A 17,717-nucleotide genomic window follows, 5' to 3' on the forward strand; every position below is an offset into this window, starting at 1 on the left:
TCAATGAAATCCAAATTAAAATTAAGGCAATTTACCGTCACCCCCTTATCAATGGCATACATCTCCCGATTAGTTTCCTCCTTGCGGAGGCCATAAAGTTAAGATAAAAGCGTAATCTGGCAGATAGATAAGCGCTCGAAAGTTTCAACAGGTTGGAAACTAACTATAAAATATTACTTCATAAACTGATGAAAAAAAAAGTACATTGACAACAACAGCAGGCTCTTTTAAAGCTTTTTATCTGCAAGTTTCAAGACTGCCGTTAATTAGTATATTGTATCTCAAAGTTTGGGTTTTAAGTTCTACCTGCACACCTGGCAACATTACTGCCGCCGGCAGGTTGGCAACCCTGAGGTCTCTCCTCACTCGCTCTCGCCTGCGCCATTCCCATATGCTGCTTCTCTTTTGCGGCGGCGCATGAGCGTGTGTGTGTGGGGAGAGAGCAGAGGCGAAACACAGATACAGCGGCGCGGCGAGTGTGTGCAACCTTTGCCGTCCGTCATTCTCATTCGTTCGTTGGTAGTGTTCGTTGTCGTTTCAGTTTCAGTTAATCGAGAATGTAAGTAACATTTTTGCTGGCCCAGAGTTGGATGTATCTATGTGTGTGCAACTGATGAAGTGTGTGTATGGAATTATAAAACGAAAATTGCTAAATATCCCGAAGGAAAAACACGTGTAAAGCCGACTATGAGTAATCACTTACATGCATCTATACTTGGAACGCAGAAAAATCGAAATTCGCTCCACCAGGCATCGATCCGATGCCGAAAAAAATTCTACGCAAAAAGTCAAAAGTGTGAATTTGTGCAAAAAAAAAAAAATTGGAAAGAAAGAAAAGAACATTCCCCATTTGCCCAAGTATTGGTGCATGTATGTGATGCGGTGAGATTCGCTTGTAGCTTCGTATTTCTCATCATCATCAGCAGTTCATCGGTTAAGTTGTAGGCGGCGGACATAGCCGACTTCTATATATACGCATATATAGCCAGCTATATGTACACACAGTACGCCAAGATATAGCGATACATATATATATAAACTTGGATGGGGACACGCGGTTAGGTGGGTTTCCTCGCCAAACTCAACATACTTGGCGGCCGCCTGTGGTAGATACATTTTCGGCCTCTCTGCGGCGTTTGTTCGCTCTCTTTTGGGCCCCCTTGCTCTCTTGAGCCCCCTCTTTTCTCCCGATTATTTTTATAATTCTGTAGCGCCGCACTTGGAAACACGATTGGCGGCCCCACCAACACCATTACCACCACCCAGAACGCACCAATACGAACGCACACAGCCGCACGCACACAGCCCCCATAAAAGTTAGTAACTTTTTCGTCCCATGTAGAGAGCCGTAGTAGCGGTATCTACAGTGTAGAGGAATTTCTACATCTTCGGGGAGGGGGAACTGGGTTCTTTGAGGTTCTTAAGCTACTGCGCATGCTGTTCGGCCGGCGCAGATAAAGTTTAAAGTGTACCCGTCATCATCTCGCAGCTTGCCTATGGTATTTGCAAAGTTTTCTAGCCCTACAATTAGCTTGACCATATGGGTTACCCCTCCATAACGCGTATCTAAAACATTAAACCCTCTCCCACCTGTGATTTTTTTTCCTTTCACTAATTAATTCATTCAAGCAGATGAGCAATCTGCGTGGTTGAAACGAGTTTTTTCTTTTGATTTATCCGATAAAAACTACACACATATTTATGCCCATTTAGGGAGTGTTACGTTAATTTACGTTACGCCTGGCTTAATGTTTTGGCATTTGTCGAACAGCCAGAAAAACATGTCAATTGACCTAAAAACGCGTTGGCAGACCGCACCCACCCCCTTCCATCGCCACGCCCCGCCGCCTTTTGTTTTGACAAAGGGTCAATGATTTTTCAATTTGGCGGTCGATCCGTGTATTTGTGTACCAAAAACTTTCATTACTTGATTTTTATGTAACCGTACCGCAATGGCTTCTTGATACCCTCAAACTTATATGTACAAAAATTTATCAGCTTAAATATTTTTCATAGTTCATAACAGTCATATCTTTAAAGTTGTTTTTCGTTTTGAAAAAGATGCTGTGAGTCATTTGTTTATTTAAGACTTTTAATAAAATAAATCATTGTTTATTCGACACATGTTTTGGCCCCAGTTAGCCAAGCTGGACTGTAAATCCAATTGAACGCGGTATTTGTGGGATGGTTGGTGGTGCTTTTATGACGCCAATGTGTGCCAACCAGAGATTTTTCCATTTCAATCATCAGTTGGCTGGCTGCATTAGCTGGCATTCTTGTGCTTGGTTTTCGAGGCTTCCGCCGGGCGGGCAAACAAAATGTTTTTTGTCCAGAGCGCAAGTTGTCTAAAAATACCAGCAACGCCCATATGCATTTCCACACACCGATTTTCACCCCCTCCAATACAAATTTTGCTTTCAAGCTTTCTCCAGGTCGGGCGGAAATTAATCGATTTTCTGTCCTCACGTCCCTTTCAAAAAGCCAAACAGGAAGTTGATCCTCGGTCGAAAGTTTGGATAGATCCTATCAGAAAATTCTAATTGGATTACGTGTGACGTGTGGATTAATGACTGTCGCATATTTTCTTCCTGTTTTTTGTTTATTTTTTCTTCTTATAATTACTGCACGTTTAATCGATAGAAGTTTACTGAGTGGGCAAATAATTGAGTGCGTCACTGTATGGGGACTACAAACAGACTGTCTTTAGCACGTACATAAATATCTATCTTTGGCACACACACAAAAATATATAAACGCATTAAGGCGAGCCGACTTTTGCTCCATTTCTCTCTCTTTTTTTTTTATTCATGGTTTATTTTTATCATTGTTGTCGAACTTGTGTATTTCACATCACACTGCGAAATACTCTCTCCACCTTCGGCCTTCCATAACCCATAAACTGAGCTTCGAATAGTTGCATAGTTGTCACACGTGCGACCATGTCCAGTGCTGGTTTTTTCCTTTTTAAATTAGCCATTCCGTCAGCGATTAGTCAATAAAGACCAGCTGCGAGTCGATGAGTCATCGCAGCTTTAAATTCAACACTTTCCTCGAGCGGAAGCATGACAACAAACTAAATTCGTACGGCATACTCAGGAGTTATCGTAGCAAGTGCATCGCGGGTATATTGGACATGTCTGAAATTTGATTTGTCTTTATCAACAATTGGCACTTCCTGCTTCCTTGGTTGAAGTTATCTATTGCTTAAACCTTTTCAAACGAATGCCTAAACCTAAACCTAAACCTTTAAGCAGTATTTTCTGATACCTTAAATAACTTTCATTGGGTTTAGTTTGAAAATTAGAGTAAATGGTCGCGATGATAGTAGGTGCCTATATACCCCTGCTGTGCCAACTGATCACTACAACTACTTGACTAACAAAAATTCGCAGTGTTGTGCAACTACTGTTGGCTGTGGAATTTCAGCTTAATAACAGTAATCCGCAACAGAAGTCTGTTAGTCAGTCAGGTGTTTTTTAAAGCAAACTGCTGGAAACCGTTAGTCGAGATAACGGGTTAAGGTGGACTCACCTACATTTCTCCTCCACTTAAAAACACACTAATGCTCTTGTTTACGTTCTAATTTATTGCAGAAAGCCATTGTAAGCAACTTTTGAGCGGCATATCGAACTGCGTGGCATATTTTATTAGTTTTGTGAAGTAACCGAAAAAAAACAACAAACAACAAAATGTCGACAGTCGATAAGGAAGAGCTGGTCCAGAAGGCTAAACTGGCCGAGCAGTCAGAACGGTAAGCTGGTACTTTAATATGTCAATCATTTAATTTTGAAAATTGGTAAATAAAATACAATGGAGGGTTTAAAAGTGTTTTTTGGTTTTAAGTTTAGATAAACCTTTAAGAAAATATTTGAACCTATACCATGAGACTCCATTGGGAAAATTAAAGAACGTATTTTATCTCGTCCTAAATTTATCTTCTTTATTTGTGTGACATTTTGCTTTCGATTTCTGTGACACACGAGATTAAATGTTTTTTCAATTACTAATGGATTTATCTCTGTTTAGCTACGATGACATGGCCCAGGCCATGAAATCCGTCACAGAGACTGGCGTTGAGCTCTCAAATGAGGAAAGAAATCTGCTCTCCGTTGCCTACAAAAATGTGGTCGGTGCCCGCAGGTGAGTCGATCAATCACGGGCTGATTAATGTCGCCCCATAGATTGGAGTTCAAGTGCTAAACTGTAAATGTTCTACCCCATCTCCGGGTGTGTTTAACATGTCCAAAACCAGGTCATCGTGGCGTGTCATCTCCTCCATTGAGCAGAAAACCGAAGCATCCGCTAGAAAACAGCAGCTCGCCCGTGAGTACAGAGAGCGTGTGGAGAAGGAGCTGAGGGAAATCTGCTACGAAGTTTTGGTAAGTGGTGGTCCACAATTCTGCGCAAGTCTCTTTTTGACGGATTTATGGGGTTGTAATTGGTGGTCCATCTAATTATTTTTATACCTACAACTCACTTGGGCGTTCAGCTAAGTTGAAGGTGATGAAGCTGGCGAACCTGTCAGTCGCCTTGATGTATATATTTATGTATATCTGAGGACCCCCGCCCTTGGCAAGCCCAGCTGACGAGGGTGTTGCTTTGGCTGGGTTTTCCAGAGGGCGGGCCCCGTTTTCTGCTCTTCTTCCTTGCTCTAGTGAAATATAAAATTTGTTACAATCAATAAATCTATTTTTAAAATGAACATTTTCCATGTTCCCCACACACACTGGTTTTTTGCTTGTGTGTATATGGATTTTATATTGCCTTACACGGATCAGAAAATAGACCATGGCCAGGGTTGAACTTGGGGTTTTCCCCCACTCGCACTTCTTGTGATTGGGGTTCTTATATTGGATTAAACTCAACTCGTGCTTGATGGATTTTTAAATGAAAAATGTGGCAGTACAGGGATATCAATAAGCCAGGCGGCTTATTTGGTTAATTGTTGCGATTGTGCGCTCGTAATTGATCTGAAATTAATTGAAGTGCTTGTTTTCTTTGCTTGCAGGGACTTCTGGACAAATACCTTATTCCAAAAGCCAGCAATCCCGAGAGCAAGGTCTTCTACCTGAAGATGAAGGGTGATTATTACAGGTATTTGGCCGAGGTTGCCACAGGAGATGCACGCAACAGTAAGTATTTTGGAAAGCACTCGATTACAGTCACCCAAGTCCCATTGATACACCTGAATTTTACAATAACCAATTTTTTATAAACCAAACAAAAACTATTCTTGCAAACACAGCCGTTGTCGATGACTCGCAAACCGCTTACCAGGATGCATTTGACATTAGCAAGGGTAAAATGCAGCCAACACATCCCATCCGTTTGGGTCTGGCCCTCAACTTCTCAGTCTTCTACTATGAGATTTTGAACTCGCCAGACAAAGCTTGCCAATTGGCTAAACAGGTTAATAACACACTCCGAGTCTTCTTTGCTCGATCAAGCGAAATGTATGGCAAGCGTATGGCAGCGGGCAAGGGCACACAAAGAATCACTCTCCATCGACATTTAAAACTTTTCTGTTCTTTAAAATTGTTTCTCTAACATTTTGGTATTTGTTTCTTACTTTTTTACATAACTGAATCATGTGTAAATCGTTAAGCCGTCGTTGAGGACTCGAAAAAAGCCTATCAGGAGGCGTTCGATATTGCAAAAACCAAAATGCAGCCCACACATCCAATCAGATTAGGTCTTGCACTCAACTTTTCCGTCTTCTATTACGAAATTATCAATTCACCAGCGAGGGCTTGTCACTTAGCTAAACAGGTTCAGTTCAACTTATACATGTCTCTTCTATGTATACTTAATATCGCGCTTACGATTACTAATAATCCAATGGAAAGATTCAATTATTGTTGTTTTGTGACTAAACTGAGTAAGCTATCCAGCGACTAATCACCAACCTAATAAGCTTTAATCCCAGGGAAGATGTATACTTAAATACCAAGGCGTTGAAAAAGAACATTTTTACAACATTATTAATGACTATTAAAATGGACAGATTACATTTCCACTTCACAAACAAACAAAAAACTAACTTTAGCAACTACTCCCCTTCATAGACAGACTTTTTGAGCCCTACTGAAATTCCACACTTTTCGAAACGCCAAGTATATCCGACCTCCCATCCTCCCCCAAACTGCATGAGAAATGCCGAAAACTTTGCCTGTGAAATAACGAACATGCGGCCTTTGCTGGTGAACACTTTGTTTTTTATTTAGTTAAGGACAAAACCACTCTTTTGTTGTTTTTATTTTGATTTACACACACTTGCTTTCGAGTTTAGTTCGATGAAGTTGTTTAGTGAAGCCAATTATGAATGTATGACGAACCTAACGCCACTTTGAAAATGCTTTTGTTCTACCAACTTGCATTCGCCTTGCCAAACATTTCCATTGATTAAATACTCCTGAGAACAAATACTAACAATAACTTTTTTTAATGCCCAACTAGGCGTTCGATGACGCGATAGCCGAGCTGGACACACTCAACGAGGACTCCTACAAGGACTCGACACTCATCATGCAGCTGTTGAGGGACAACCTGACCCTCTGGACGTCCGACACCCAAGGCGACGGCGATGAGCCACAGGAGGGCGGCGACAACTAACCAAACAACTAAGCAAATGTTTCCTTTTTGACTATGCAAATATTATTCAGTAATACAAAACAAACAAAAACCAGAAACAACAAAGAGAAACAAATATTATAAAACGCAAACCAGCAAAGCAAAACAATTTGAAATGAAACGATAATCCAGGCGAGAGCAGCAGGCAGGCAGGATGCGCGAACATTTGAGACATTTACATACGAATTGAGGGCAGGATGCTTCAGTTCATTTGGGGCCGATGGGCCGGCATTTGAGGCCCTTCCCTCGATTGTCACGGGTAGTTGTTAGCCGGGCTCTGATTGCAACAGAGCCCAAAATACATAGTCAAATGTATAGACAGATGCCGGCCGATCCGACTCAAATGTAGCCTCTGCAACTGCTTAAGAAATACAGAAAATACAGCATCGCCGGGTGGGCCGAGCTATTGCGAAGTGTCCCGGAGTTTGGAAGGATTTTTTCCGATTTTTGAATCAAATTAATCTAGCTGATAATTCGTAAATGTGTGTTTTTCCCGAACAAAACTACCAAACTCTGGGTGCTTCAACTTTGTTCGCCCTGGCGATGCCTCGTGTGGACTTCCTCCTTACAAACAAACAAATAAATAATATTCCTAACTGTATACACAAGAAATGAAATGAGATAATCGGTTATTTTACGTTTTTTGCAAGTCTAAATTAATTATTTAATTTTCGTATGGCAACAGAAACAACTGCAAAAGATACAGCAACAACAACAACAACCAAGCGAACCAAATGAGAAAAACAAAAATAAAAACAAAACTTATGTATTATTTGTAATTCTTTTTCTAAACAAATAAAACCAAAAAAACCTAGTTTCCCGTTTTATGTTTTATTTCAATTCGAGATCCGTTTGATTTTGGTTTTCAACCTCCCCCCACACACACAAAACAGATGCAAACACAGACACACACAGACAGGGTTGCATTTATAATGCACGTGCGGAAATCGGTTCAAATCCCATGAATCAGGAACCATATCTGTTAGAGAAACGTGGAGAGAACGGAAAAATACAGAAAATATATAATTGTTCATTGCTATTTTTTATACATGTCTTACATAAAACAAAAGGGTTAAATCTACAATTGCAATTTCTTTGTTGTTTTCTCTTGGTATAAACAATTGTGAAAAGCATAACTCATATAATACATACATATACCCAACTGTCGGTCAAATGAGTTTTCGAACGAGTAGAAGTCTAATTGTCCGGATTCGGAAGTCAAACAAATTTTGTAAATGTGCAACATGGCGAAGGCACGAGTTTTATTGTGCGGCAATGTCTGTACAAGTTTCCAATTTATTTGGGTATAACTCTATGAAGTACTTAAGCCCAGAAAACGTTTCCCCAACAAAGAAACAGCCATCAATTGTTCCTAAAATCTGGCGATTGTTTCTTAAACTTTAATTTTATCGTTTAACAAGTTTTCGACTTCTTCAATCTATAACAATGCAGCCTGCAAATCAGCAATGGAAATATTATAAAAAATTTAAATGAAGATCGAATCAAAATACATAAATATTGTGAACTAAAACTATTCAATTTTTTAATTTACATACGTGAAAACTTTGCATGTGTATTGAAAGAAAATATATTATTGTCCAACAAAACGGTAACATACAGAACATATGTATGTATGATAAAAGTAAATGTATATTTTCGCAATTGAATTTATCGCTATATTATGAATGTGAGGAATATAAAAAAAAAAAAAAAAAAAAAAACAAAACAAAAAAATATATATTTAAATAAATGAAACACTTTTGCCGCAACGCTAATAAGTCGAATCCCAAAACATATAAAATAATAATATTGTGAAACTGCAATACATTCATGAAACAGAGTAAATGACAACCAGATGATAAAACCGGGTGTAGGCGTAAATTGTATGCATATAACAGAGGCAAAGATTGATGTATGAGTGGAATATTTAAGTTTATTGAAATTACAGTTTCTTAATTACCAACAAAAAAACCAAAAAATTAAATAAATAATACAAAAAAAAACACACCGAATGGATTTCATTTTATTTTGATCGAGGTTGCAGCTTCTAAAATGTCACAAAACAAAAAAAAATGTTAAATTTAGGGGCAAAATTTAATTTGGCATGAACTCAATCAAATTTCGGGTATTTACTAAATTTAAATCTTTGTAAGTAGGTGTCAAAGTATTTTTTGTTAACTTTAACTAGCCTATTTTAAAAAGTTTATTTGAAATTAACGGACGCTTTTATCATGGCCCGCAATCCAAGAACTTTTTACCAGAGACTCCTTTACTTCGCCTACTTGTTAACCAAAGGGTAAGGAAAGGCAAAGATAGAAATCTTTTAACGATTTTTGTCCCATTAGTTGATTCTTCCAAGGGCTGCTCACCATTCTGACAATGGTTCTGGTGATAAAAAGGACAACGACCCTGAAAAAGATGATGGATTGCGCCAAAGATGCGGAAGACATCTACCAGTGGATTTTAATCTTCTTAGTTCAAAAAAAAATTATGAAAAAATTGCTAAAAAGAAGAAAGTTTACCCAAAAAAGAAATGCTTTAAAAACGTCGACGAGCTGCGAAAGTGCTTGAAAACTATGCAAGACGTTATTGATTACGTTCATCCCATGATACCCTATGTAAGTTTTATCAGACACTTATTTGTTGTAGATAAACAGGGAAAGATGTTGTAATTTTATGCTAGATTTTTAAGCAATTTCTTTAGGAGGAAACGTTGCAGTATTCAAAGTTAGTTTAAGTCCCAATGAAACACTAAGAATTCAAAGGGCTCCCCTATCGATAGCGGCTATCGCACATTTCCACCGATGACAGGCTCCAAAGTCCCCCCTTCTCAGCGGTAAAAGCTTACGAAAGCTTTTACTCGCCCAGTGATGAACAGCTGATCACCAGCTGACCGTTTGGGGGCTGAACGTAAACAAATTACTTAAGTGCTATTTTCCGCTGGTTGCGACTCGCGAAAAGTCCGTGCATAACAGATAAAACGTAGCAAAATTCGTCCTAAGGCCAAACAAATTAAAGAAATCCGTGTGAATTGAACGCAGGGGTATTTTAACCACCCAAAGTTTGCATTGCATCAGTACGCACTTACAGAAAGCCCGTGACTGTGTGCGTGTGTGTTGTGTATGCGTCTGGTCTGAAGGTCACCTTGAAACGTCAAAAGCAAAAGCGAAACTTGTGAATACCGCCTGTGAATATATATCGCTAGTAACTGAAAAGCCACGGCAAGGAGCAGTAGTAGTATTTATAGCCCATTTGGACTCGGCCCAGCTCCAGCTGCGCGGTTAAAATAGTTAAAGAGTAAAATAGTGATCGGTGGGGAGATATTATCCCTTTGCCATAGTGCATAACAGTTATTCCCAGTGTGTGTGTTTTGTGCGACATCCGTTAATAACCGAGATACAGATATAGTAGAAAAATGAATTCCGAGATTAATCAACGCTTCCTGGCCCGCGGCTCGCAGAAGGACAAGGGACTGGCGGTCTTCACCAGCGGCGGGGATTCCCAGGGCATGAATGCCGCCGTTCGGGCCTGTGTGCGTATGGCCATCTACTTGGGCTGCAAGGTGAGTTGGTGACCTCTGTCAAGTACTTTCCGCCCCCGCAGCATCGAGTCTGTCGTCCAACCCCAAATAGACCCACATGAACCCCGAAAATTTACGTAAAACACCTGGTAATTTGCTTATCAGCAGCCATTGAACCACGGCAATACAAAATTGTTATGCCAGTTAGATAATCTCTAATCGGTCCGCGAAAGATTTTCAAGAATATATGTGTATATGCACATTGACATTGGGTTTATTTTCGGGCCACTCTCGCATGCGATTTATTTTGGCTAATTTGTTTCGTTTTTTGTTGTCGCTCTTGGTTTCTTTTCGGCTTATTTTCATTTTCAAATGAGTTGTTAAATGTTTTAGGGTATTTGGGCACTTTTTGCCCTCTAAAATATGCAAATAATTGGTGAATTGTGGCCAATTGATGTTGATTAAAATCCATTTATTTGAATTCAATTTTTTGGGGGTCAATGAAAGTGAAATTTATGGCACGTGACAGAAGAAAATTTTATTGCTATACCTCCTACAGATTTGCATAAAAAATTGTATATATTTCATGAGTCTGCTGAATACATTTGCTTTTTAAATGGCTGCTAGGCGCTTTGAGCAATCTAATCTAAATAATCTAATAGTGCCTTGGCATTATTATTGTTTATTTTGTTTTTCACTTTTTAGTTGGCTAGACTATATTTTCTTCCCACATGATTTAAATTTTATATGTTATATTAAACTATAAGCAACAAATAAAATGCAACAACAATAATTTCCTTTTAATCTAAAAGTTGGGAAAAATATTTTAATTAAAGGTGTTAGTTAGTTTGCAAATGCCAGTTTTTTATCTTTTGGTTAACTTTTTCTATGCTTTCGTTAATCTTCTAATAATTATGTCACGAGCAATGTAGAAATTTGGGATTAATATGTTTCCAAGAATTCTGAGGACCCAAAACTGAATCATGTTGAATGGAGTTGATGATGTCATGGGCCGCAGTGAAAATATTTTTCGGGCTTACACAATGTCAATAAAAAATTCATATCTTCTTCCGCAAGATCTCCTTCATCCGCTAGGTTTGTTGATATACTCGTATGCTTTACACAATATCTATAAAAATTTCGTATCTTCTTCCGCAAGATCTCCTTTATCCGCGAGGGTTGCTTATATATTCGTATGCTTTACACAATATCTACAAAAATTGCATATCTTTCACCTCAAAGGTTTACTTCATCCGCGAGGGATATCAGGGCATGGTTGATGGTGGCGACTGCATCCAGGAGGCCAACTGGGCCTCGGTCTCCTCGATCATCCATCGTGGTGGCACCATCATCGGATCTGCCCGTTGCCAGGACTTCCGTGAGCGTCAGGGTCGCTTGAAGGCCGCCAACAACCTGATCCAGCGTGGAATCACCAACCTGGTGGTGATTGGCGGCGATGGCTCCCTCACCGGCGCCAATCTGTTCCGTCAGGAGTGGTCCAGCCTGCTGGACGAGCTGTTGCAGAACAAGACCATCACCCACGAGCAGCAGGAGAAGTTCAATGTGCTGCACATCGTTGGATTGGTACGATCAATTCGTTCTTCTTTAGGGTAAATTACTAATGGGATTTAATGCTCACAGGTGGGCTCCATTGACAACGATTTCTGTGGCACGGACATGACCATCGGCACGGATACGGCCCTGCACCGTATCATCGAGGCCATCGATGCCATTTCCAGTACCGCCTACTCGCATCAGCGCACCTTCATCATGGAGGTCATGGGTCGTCATTGCGGGTAAGTTGATTTTTCCAGAGGGAGAGAGTGAAAAACCTATCCAAGCATAGCTGGGCTGCCTTTGTATTAGCCTAAGTGTCAGTGATTAATTGGGATTTTAGCTAATGCCTGCACCGATACTGCATATCTCTAGCTATCTGCCGGTGGTGGCTGGCATTATCTCCGAGGCAGACTACGTCTTTCTGCCCGAATATCCGCCGCCGCAAGATTGGCCCGATCGACTTGTCCTCAAGTTGGAACAGGCAAGCCCCAACGGAAATCTGTTGAATGTCCTCGAATCATTTCGCACATTTCTGTTTCTTGCCCAAGAAAGTGAAAAAGTGAAAACCCCTTCGAATGATCGTAGTGTTCCCATCTCCCCCAGAAGAAGAAACCACAACCCCCTTCCCCCTTTGACTAATATTTTGTAATGTATTTTTGCAGCTATTTAGCTCTTGTGGGCGGACTGGCGTGCGAGGCCGATTTCATTTTCATTCCCGAAATGCCGCCCAAGGTCGATTGGCCAGACAGGCTCTGCTCCCAGCTGGCCCAGGCAAGATGCAGCTCCATTTCCCATTCCATCTGCACTGAGAATAGAATAGAATCGCTATAAAATCAGGAATACATTCTCGATAATTGCTTCCAAATTTTAAAAAGAAATAAACAAGATTTAGGCCCCCAAAAACAGAATAAGATTTGTTAGAAAAAAAGAAATACAATCTGAAGATAAGATAATCAAATTACTACAATAGGTATCGAGAATGTTATTCCTGCATGTAGATAAAGGTTTTAACTTCAGTGCAGTGGACTTTGCTTTATTTCGTAGAACACAAGTACTTTAAAGTACAACTTTTTTTTTAAGACACTGATTGAGAGCGACACATGCCACACAAATGCTTTTTCTTATACTCCGCTTACTGCACAAGAATATATATATATATCCAGATATACGGAATGTACTATGCACAGTTTTTGTCTGTACCAGCATACGAATATCATATTGTAACTAATCTTAAGTTGACCCCAGATACTCCCAATCCCCCAATAATGATCCCCCACCCCGAAACCGAAACATTTGTGAAACATCTTTTATTTTGTACTTAATCTTCTGTTTTTTAGTTACTTAGCCATATCGGCAGCCATAGCCACAGAGGCTGATTTCATGTTCATACCCGAGGAGCCGGTGTCAGTCAACTGGCAGGACGAGATCTGTCTCAAGCTCCTTCAGGTCAGGCCAAGAGTCCTTCGCTATCCGATTAATTTCTAATTTCTAGTTCATTTTTGTCAAAGTTGGTTTTTTTCCAAATTTTCTACTGCTTTGTTTTTGGCCCGTTCGGCTTTCGGCCGAAACCTCCATGGCGATAAACAGCTCTAACAGCCATCTGACTTACTTGTTTGGGTATTTGGGTCTCTGTTTTATGTACTCCCCATGACGTCACTAAGTTCCCCTACTAACTTTCCCAACTCCACTAACGCCCATTCTCGTTTAATCGATCTGTAAATCTCCATAAATGTTTTATTTACCAACTTACTGTGACTGTGCGTCTATACTTCACTTTCAAAATATGTACTCAGCTACAGTGCGTTTCGAACATGTAAATACTTAAAATTTGAATCACTTCATAAACTTCCATTTGAATGCAATGCTTAATGAATGAGCCATTCCACTTGAATGTATCTCAGATTTAACAATCTGAAACGCACTGTTTTCACATGCTTGCTGTTACACATTTTGTTCGAAACTTTTCAAATATTCTAAGGCAAATCATATGTACATCAAATCCACATCGTAGAAGTGACGATGGCCTTTCGCAAAGCCTCTTCATGAATTGTTTGTGCTGTTGTAGTTTTTGTATCATCCTCCAAAACAATATTGTATCTTTATTTAAATAAGTACTCAAACCATTGTCCAACAGGAGCGTTCTGCTGGTCAGCGCCTGAACATTGTGATCGTGGCCGAGGGAGCCATGGACCGCGAGGGACATCCCATCACTGCCGAGGATGTGAAGAAGGTGATCGATGAGCGACTGAAGCACGATGCCCGCATCACTGTTCTGGGTCACGTCCAGCGTGGTGGCAATCCCAGCGCCTTCGATCGTATTTTGGTAAGAATATTTCTAAAATACGAGGAATTTATCACCCCTTCTATAAAACATTCTAAATCCTTGTTTAATTAAGAGTTTAGAAATGGTTTTCCTTTGATTTCACTTTGTATTCTACTCTTAATTATGATATTTATTTTTTCCAGGCCTGTCGCATGGGTGCCGAGGCCACCTTGGCCCTGATGGAGGCCACCAAGGAGTCGGTGCCGGTGGTCATCTCGCTGGACGGCAACCAGGCGGTCCGAGTGCCGCTGATGGAGTGCGTGGAGCGCACCCAGGCGGTGGCCAAGGCCATGAAGGAGAAGCGCTGGGCGGACGCCGTCAAGTTGCGCGGTCGCTCCTTCGAGCGGAACCTCGAGACCTACAAGATGCTGACCCGCCTGAAGCCCCCCAAGGAGAACTTCGACGCCGAGGGCAAGGGCATCGAGGGCTACCGCCTAGCCGTGATGCACATTGGAGCGCCGGCTTGTGGCATGAATGCCGCTGTGCGCAGCTTCGTGCGCAATGCCATCTACCGAGGCGATGTCGTCTACGGAATCAACGACGGAGTCGAGGGCCTCATTGCCGGAAATGTCCGCGAGCTGGGCTGGTGAGCAAATATCCTTGCTGCCTTCTGTTTAACACTCACTTATTTTAATTTGAATCCCCTTCCAGGTCCGATGTCTCCGGATGGGTTGGTCAGGGAGGCGCCTACCTGGGCACCAAGCGCACTTTGCCAGAGGGCAAGTTCAAGGAGATCGCCGCTCGCCTCAAGGAGTTCAAGATCCAGGGCCTGCTGATCATCGGCGGCTTCGAGAGCTACCATGCCGCCGGACAGATCGCCGATCAGCGGGACAACTACCCGCAGTTCTGCATCCCCATCGTGGTGATCCCCTCGACGATCTCGAACAACGTGCCCGGCACCGAGTTCTCGCTGGGCTGCGACACCGGGCTGAACGAGATCACCGAGATCTGCGACCGCATCCGCCAGTCGGCGCAGGGTACCAAGCGCCGTGTCTTCGTCATCGAGACGATGGGCGGCTACTGCGGCTACTTGGCCACGCTGGCCGGGCTGGCGGGAGGAGCTGATGCCGCCTACATCTACGAGGAGAAGTTCTCGATCAAGGACCTGCAGCAGGACGTCTACCACATGGCCTCCAAGATGGCCGAGGGCGTCTCGCGCGGTCTGATCCTGCGCAACGAGAAGGCCAGCGAGAACTACAGCACGGACTTCATCTACCGCCTGTACTCGGAGGAGGGCAAGGGCCTCTTCACCTGCCGGATGAACATCCTCGGCCACATGCAGCAGGGCGGGTCGCCCACGCCCTTCGACCGCAACATGGGCACCAAGATGGCCGCCAAGTGCGTCGACTGGCTGGCCACCCAGATCAAGGCGAACGTGGACGCCAACGGAGTGGTGAACTGCAAGGCGCCGGAGACGGCCACTCTGCTGGGCATCGTGTCCCGCCAGTACCGCTTCTCGCCCTTGGTCGACCTCATTGCCGAGACGAACTTCGAGTGAGTATAGCCAGTCAGTCGGGGGATATCCTGTGATCAGAGGATACTAACCTATGGCTCCTTGCTTTCCCTCCAGCCAACGCATCCCGAAGAAGCAGTGGTGGCTGCGCCTGCGTCCCCTGCTGCGGATCCTGGCCAAGCACGACTCGGCCTACGAGGAGGAGGGTATGTACATCACCGTCGAGGAGGAGTGCGCCACCGATGCCGTCGCCTAAGCGGATTCGGAATCGGACTCGGACTCGCTCGCCTACGGACTATGGTTACCACCTCCACCTCCGCCTCTTACCGCTGCATCCATCGCTGTATCGCTGCATCGAGCATCTATATCTACATATATATCCGCATATGTTCTTCTTCTACCCGCACCCTCGAATCTGTCTCTGTGTTCGCTTTTGAGTTCTTCTTTTGGCACCGCATCCGATCCGTTCCGTTCCGTTCCGTTCCGTTCTTTTGGTTTTCCACCACGATCAGACGAAGGACAAAGGACAAAGGACGAAGGACGAGAGACCCATGAGAGGCCCATGACAGCAGCACATACGAAAGTATTTCATCATCTACCGACGCATTCAACACGCACAAATACATGATTAATTTATATTGCCCGCCCAGTCGATTTTCTTATGATTTCTCCAAGCAAATATCGTATATCGTATATCGTGTATTCTTGACTCCCGAATCTCGAATACTGAATATCGTTAATAGTTAATTCTACATTGCAGCCGTTCCCAAATGTCTGCAGCCCTGTTAGCGGATCGTTTCGTATGTTATCGTAAATTGTTGGTTAGCCAGCCCAACTAAATTGTATGTTAAAGTATTTACAAATATTACCCACTCTCAACGGAACAAATTCTATCTGCAACTGTTTTTCGAGTATTGTTATCGAACGAAGCAATGATCTATTTGTATCGACGTGCTAAATACATAATCAAAGACCTGTAGGCACAACTAACCTAATGTTTTCTTAATGGTGTTTTGGACTAAGACGAGAAAATAGGTTTACAGGAGAATCTAGGCTGCTTTCTGGGATCTTCTTTCAAATTAACCGCCAAATTGACTAATGCTAAGACCCGTGCCTCAAACCAACTTTGGAAGGTGGAAGAACAAGTTACGTTAACGTAAAGTATAGATTTTCTTTTTAATTTTAAACAATTTTAAGGGTCTCATGTTTTTAGCCAATTTTTTACTCAATAGGCACATAATAAAGGAACAAACAAATAAATGAATTTAAACTTTTCAATCTTGATTAAAGCTCAATTTCTCCGGGGTGGACGAGTCTGATAATTGGGTGCCAAACAGATCGTATTCCGTCTCCGTGTTGGGCATGCTTTCGGTGTTGTGCTCGCTCTGCTTACCAAGTTTTTTCCTCATCACCTATGCCGGACAATTCATTCAAGTAACTCAAATCAAGGACATCCTGATCCTCAGGGCCATACAAATCTGGATCGGTTAAGGATCCTGACAAGTCGTTTGCGTACCCTTAACAGAGGACTTTTAATAGCTAAAATCCTTGATAGCTTGACAAGTATATTCTGCCCTTAAATTAATTCAGGTAAATTTAAGGATCGTGAATGAAAATCCAATGAACTCGAGTTAAAGTAATATTTGTATCCCTTCCTCTCTGTTAACTAACATCACTCGAATCTACGCTCAGCTAAGACCAAAGACAAAAACCAATTTTGATAGGTTGATGAAATGGCTGCAGGAGATTTCGTGTCTCTCAACTAACATCTCTCCAAATTGTAGACTGTTAAGTAACAGGTCTCAAGGCGCTGCAGAGTGACCATCGTGCAAGAATGCCAAAATGGCAAATTGAGGAACCCGCCTTTCGGTATTTCGGCCGTATCGTTTTTGTATTTGTTGTGACCCACACGTTCCACCTCTATCGCTATCTCTGTCCCTTTTCAGCAAACACCGCAGTCGGACGGGGTTTCTGTGCCTTTGTTTAGCGCTCGAAATTCGTTGAAACTCGTAGAAACTCGTAAATTCGTACTGTGCTGACTGAAAAGCGATATTTGTGAACAGAAATAAGTTTTGTGTTAAATGTGGAAAACAAAAAAAAAAAAAAACGAATTTGTTGGCGGCATTTTATTTCATTCCGGACTTCCGAGATGGTTTTCCGGCTTAAACAGTGAAAATGACCAGTGTTTAGTGAGACAAAGTAAGCCAAAATTGTTTATAACAAAACAAAATGCA

General features: G+C 42.0%; 2 protein-coding genes across 9 annotated transcripts; both read left to right on the forward strand.

Moving 5' to 3' along the window:
- The first annotated feature begins 451 nt into the window (after nucleotides 1-451).
- On the forward strand, nucleotides 452-7,249 carry LOC108093741 (14-3-3 protein zeta). Of its 2 annotated transcripts, none has more exons than XM_017194006.2 (7): nucleotides 452-559; nucleotides 3,594-3,751; nucleotides 4,027-4,140; nucleotides 4,253-4,379; nucleotides 5,009-5,132; nucleotides 5,606-5,769; nucleotides 6,457-7,249. In XM_017194006.2, exons 2-7 carry the CDS (start codon nucleotides 3,690-3,692, stop codon nucleotides 6,610-6,612), a joined length of 747 nt encoding a protein of 248 aa, XP_017049495.1. In that variant the 5' UTR covers nucleotides 452-559; nucleotides 3,594-3,689; the 3' UTR covers nucleotides 6,613-7,249. The 2 variants fall into 2 exon arrangements, with proteins under 2 accessions (XP_017049495.1, XP_017049494.1); XM_017194005.2 differs by lacking the exon at nucleotides 5,606-5,769 and adding an exon at nucleotides 5,246-5,409 and having other exon boundaries at nucleotides 453-559.
- A 199-nt stretch (nucleotides 7,250-7,448) lies between these two features.
- On the forward strand, nucleotides 7,449-16,473 carry LOC108093738 (ATP-dependent 6-phosphofructokinase). Of its 7 annotated transcripts, none has more exons than XM_017193997.2 (11): nucleotides 7,449-8,778; nucleotides 8,833-8,926; nucleotides 8,976-9,248; nucleotides 10,091-10,192; nucleotides 11,393-11,734; nucleotides 11,792-11,946; nucleotides 12,080-12,188; nucleotides 13,842-14,030; nucleotides 14,174-14,616; nucleotides 14,682-15,524; nucleotides 15,601-16,473. In XM_017193997.2, the coding sequence occupies exons 1-11, from the start codon at nucleotides 8,735-8,737 to the stop codon at nucleotides 15,737-15,739; spliced, it is 2,733 nt and encodes a 910-aa protein (XP_017049486.1). In that variant the 5' UTR covers nucleotides 7,449-8,734; the 3' UTR covers nucleotides 15,740-16,473. The 7 variants fall into 7 exon arrangements, with proteins under 7 accessions (XP_017049486.1, XP_017049485.1, XP_017049484.1 ...); XM_017193996.2 differs by lacking the exon at nucleotides 12,080-12,188 and adding an exon at nucleotides 13,045-13,153 and having other exon boundaries at nucleotides 8,657-8,778; XM_017193995.2 differs by lacking the exon at nucleotides 12,080-12,188 and adding an exon at nucleotides 12,370-12,478 and having other exon boundaries at nucleotides 8,658-8,778.
- The last annotated feature ends 1,244 nt before the right edge of the window (nucleotides 16,474-17,717 follow it).

Source organism: Drosophila ficusphila, unplaced genomic scaffold (genome assembly GCF_018152265.1).
Source record: "Drosophila ficusphila isolate 14025-0441.05 unplaced genomic scaffold, ASM1815226v1 contig_414, whole genome shotgun sequence".
Taxonomy (NCBI): Eukaryota; Metazoa; Arthropoda; class Insecta; order Diptera; family Drosophilidae; genus Drosophila; species Drosophila ficusphila.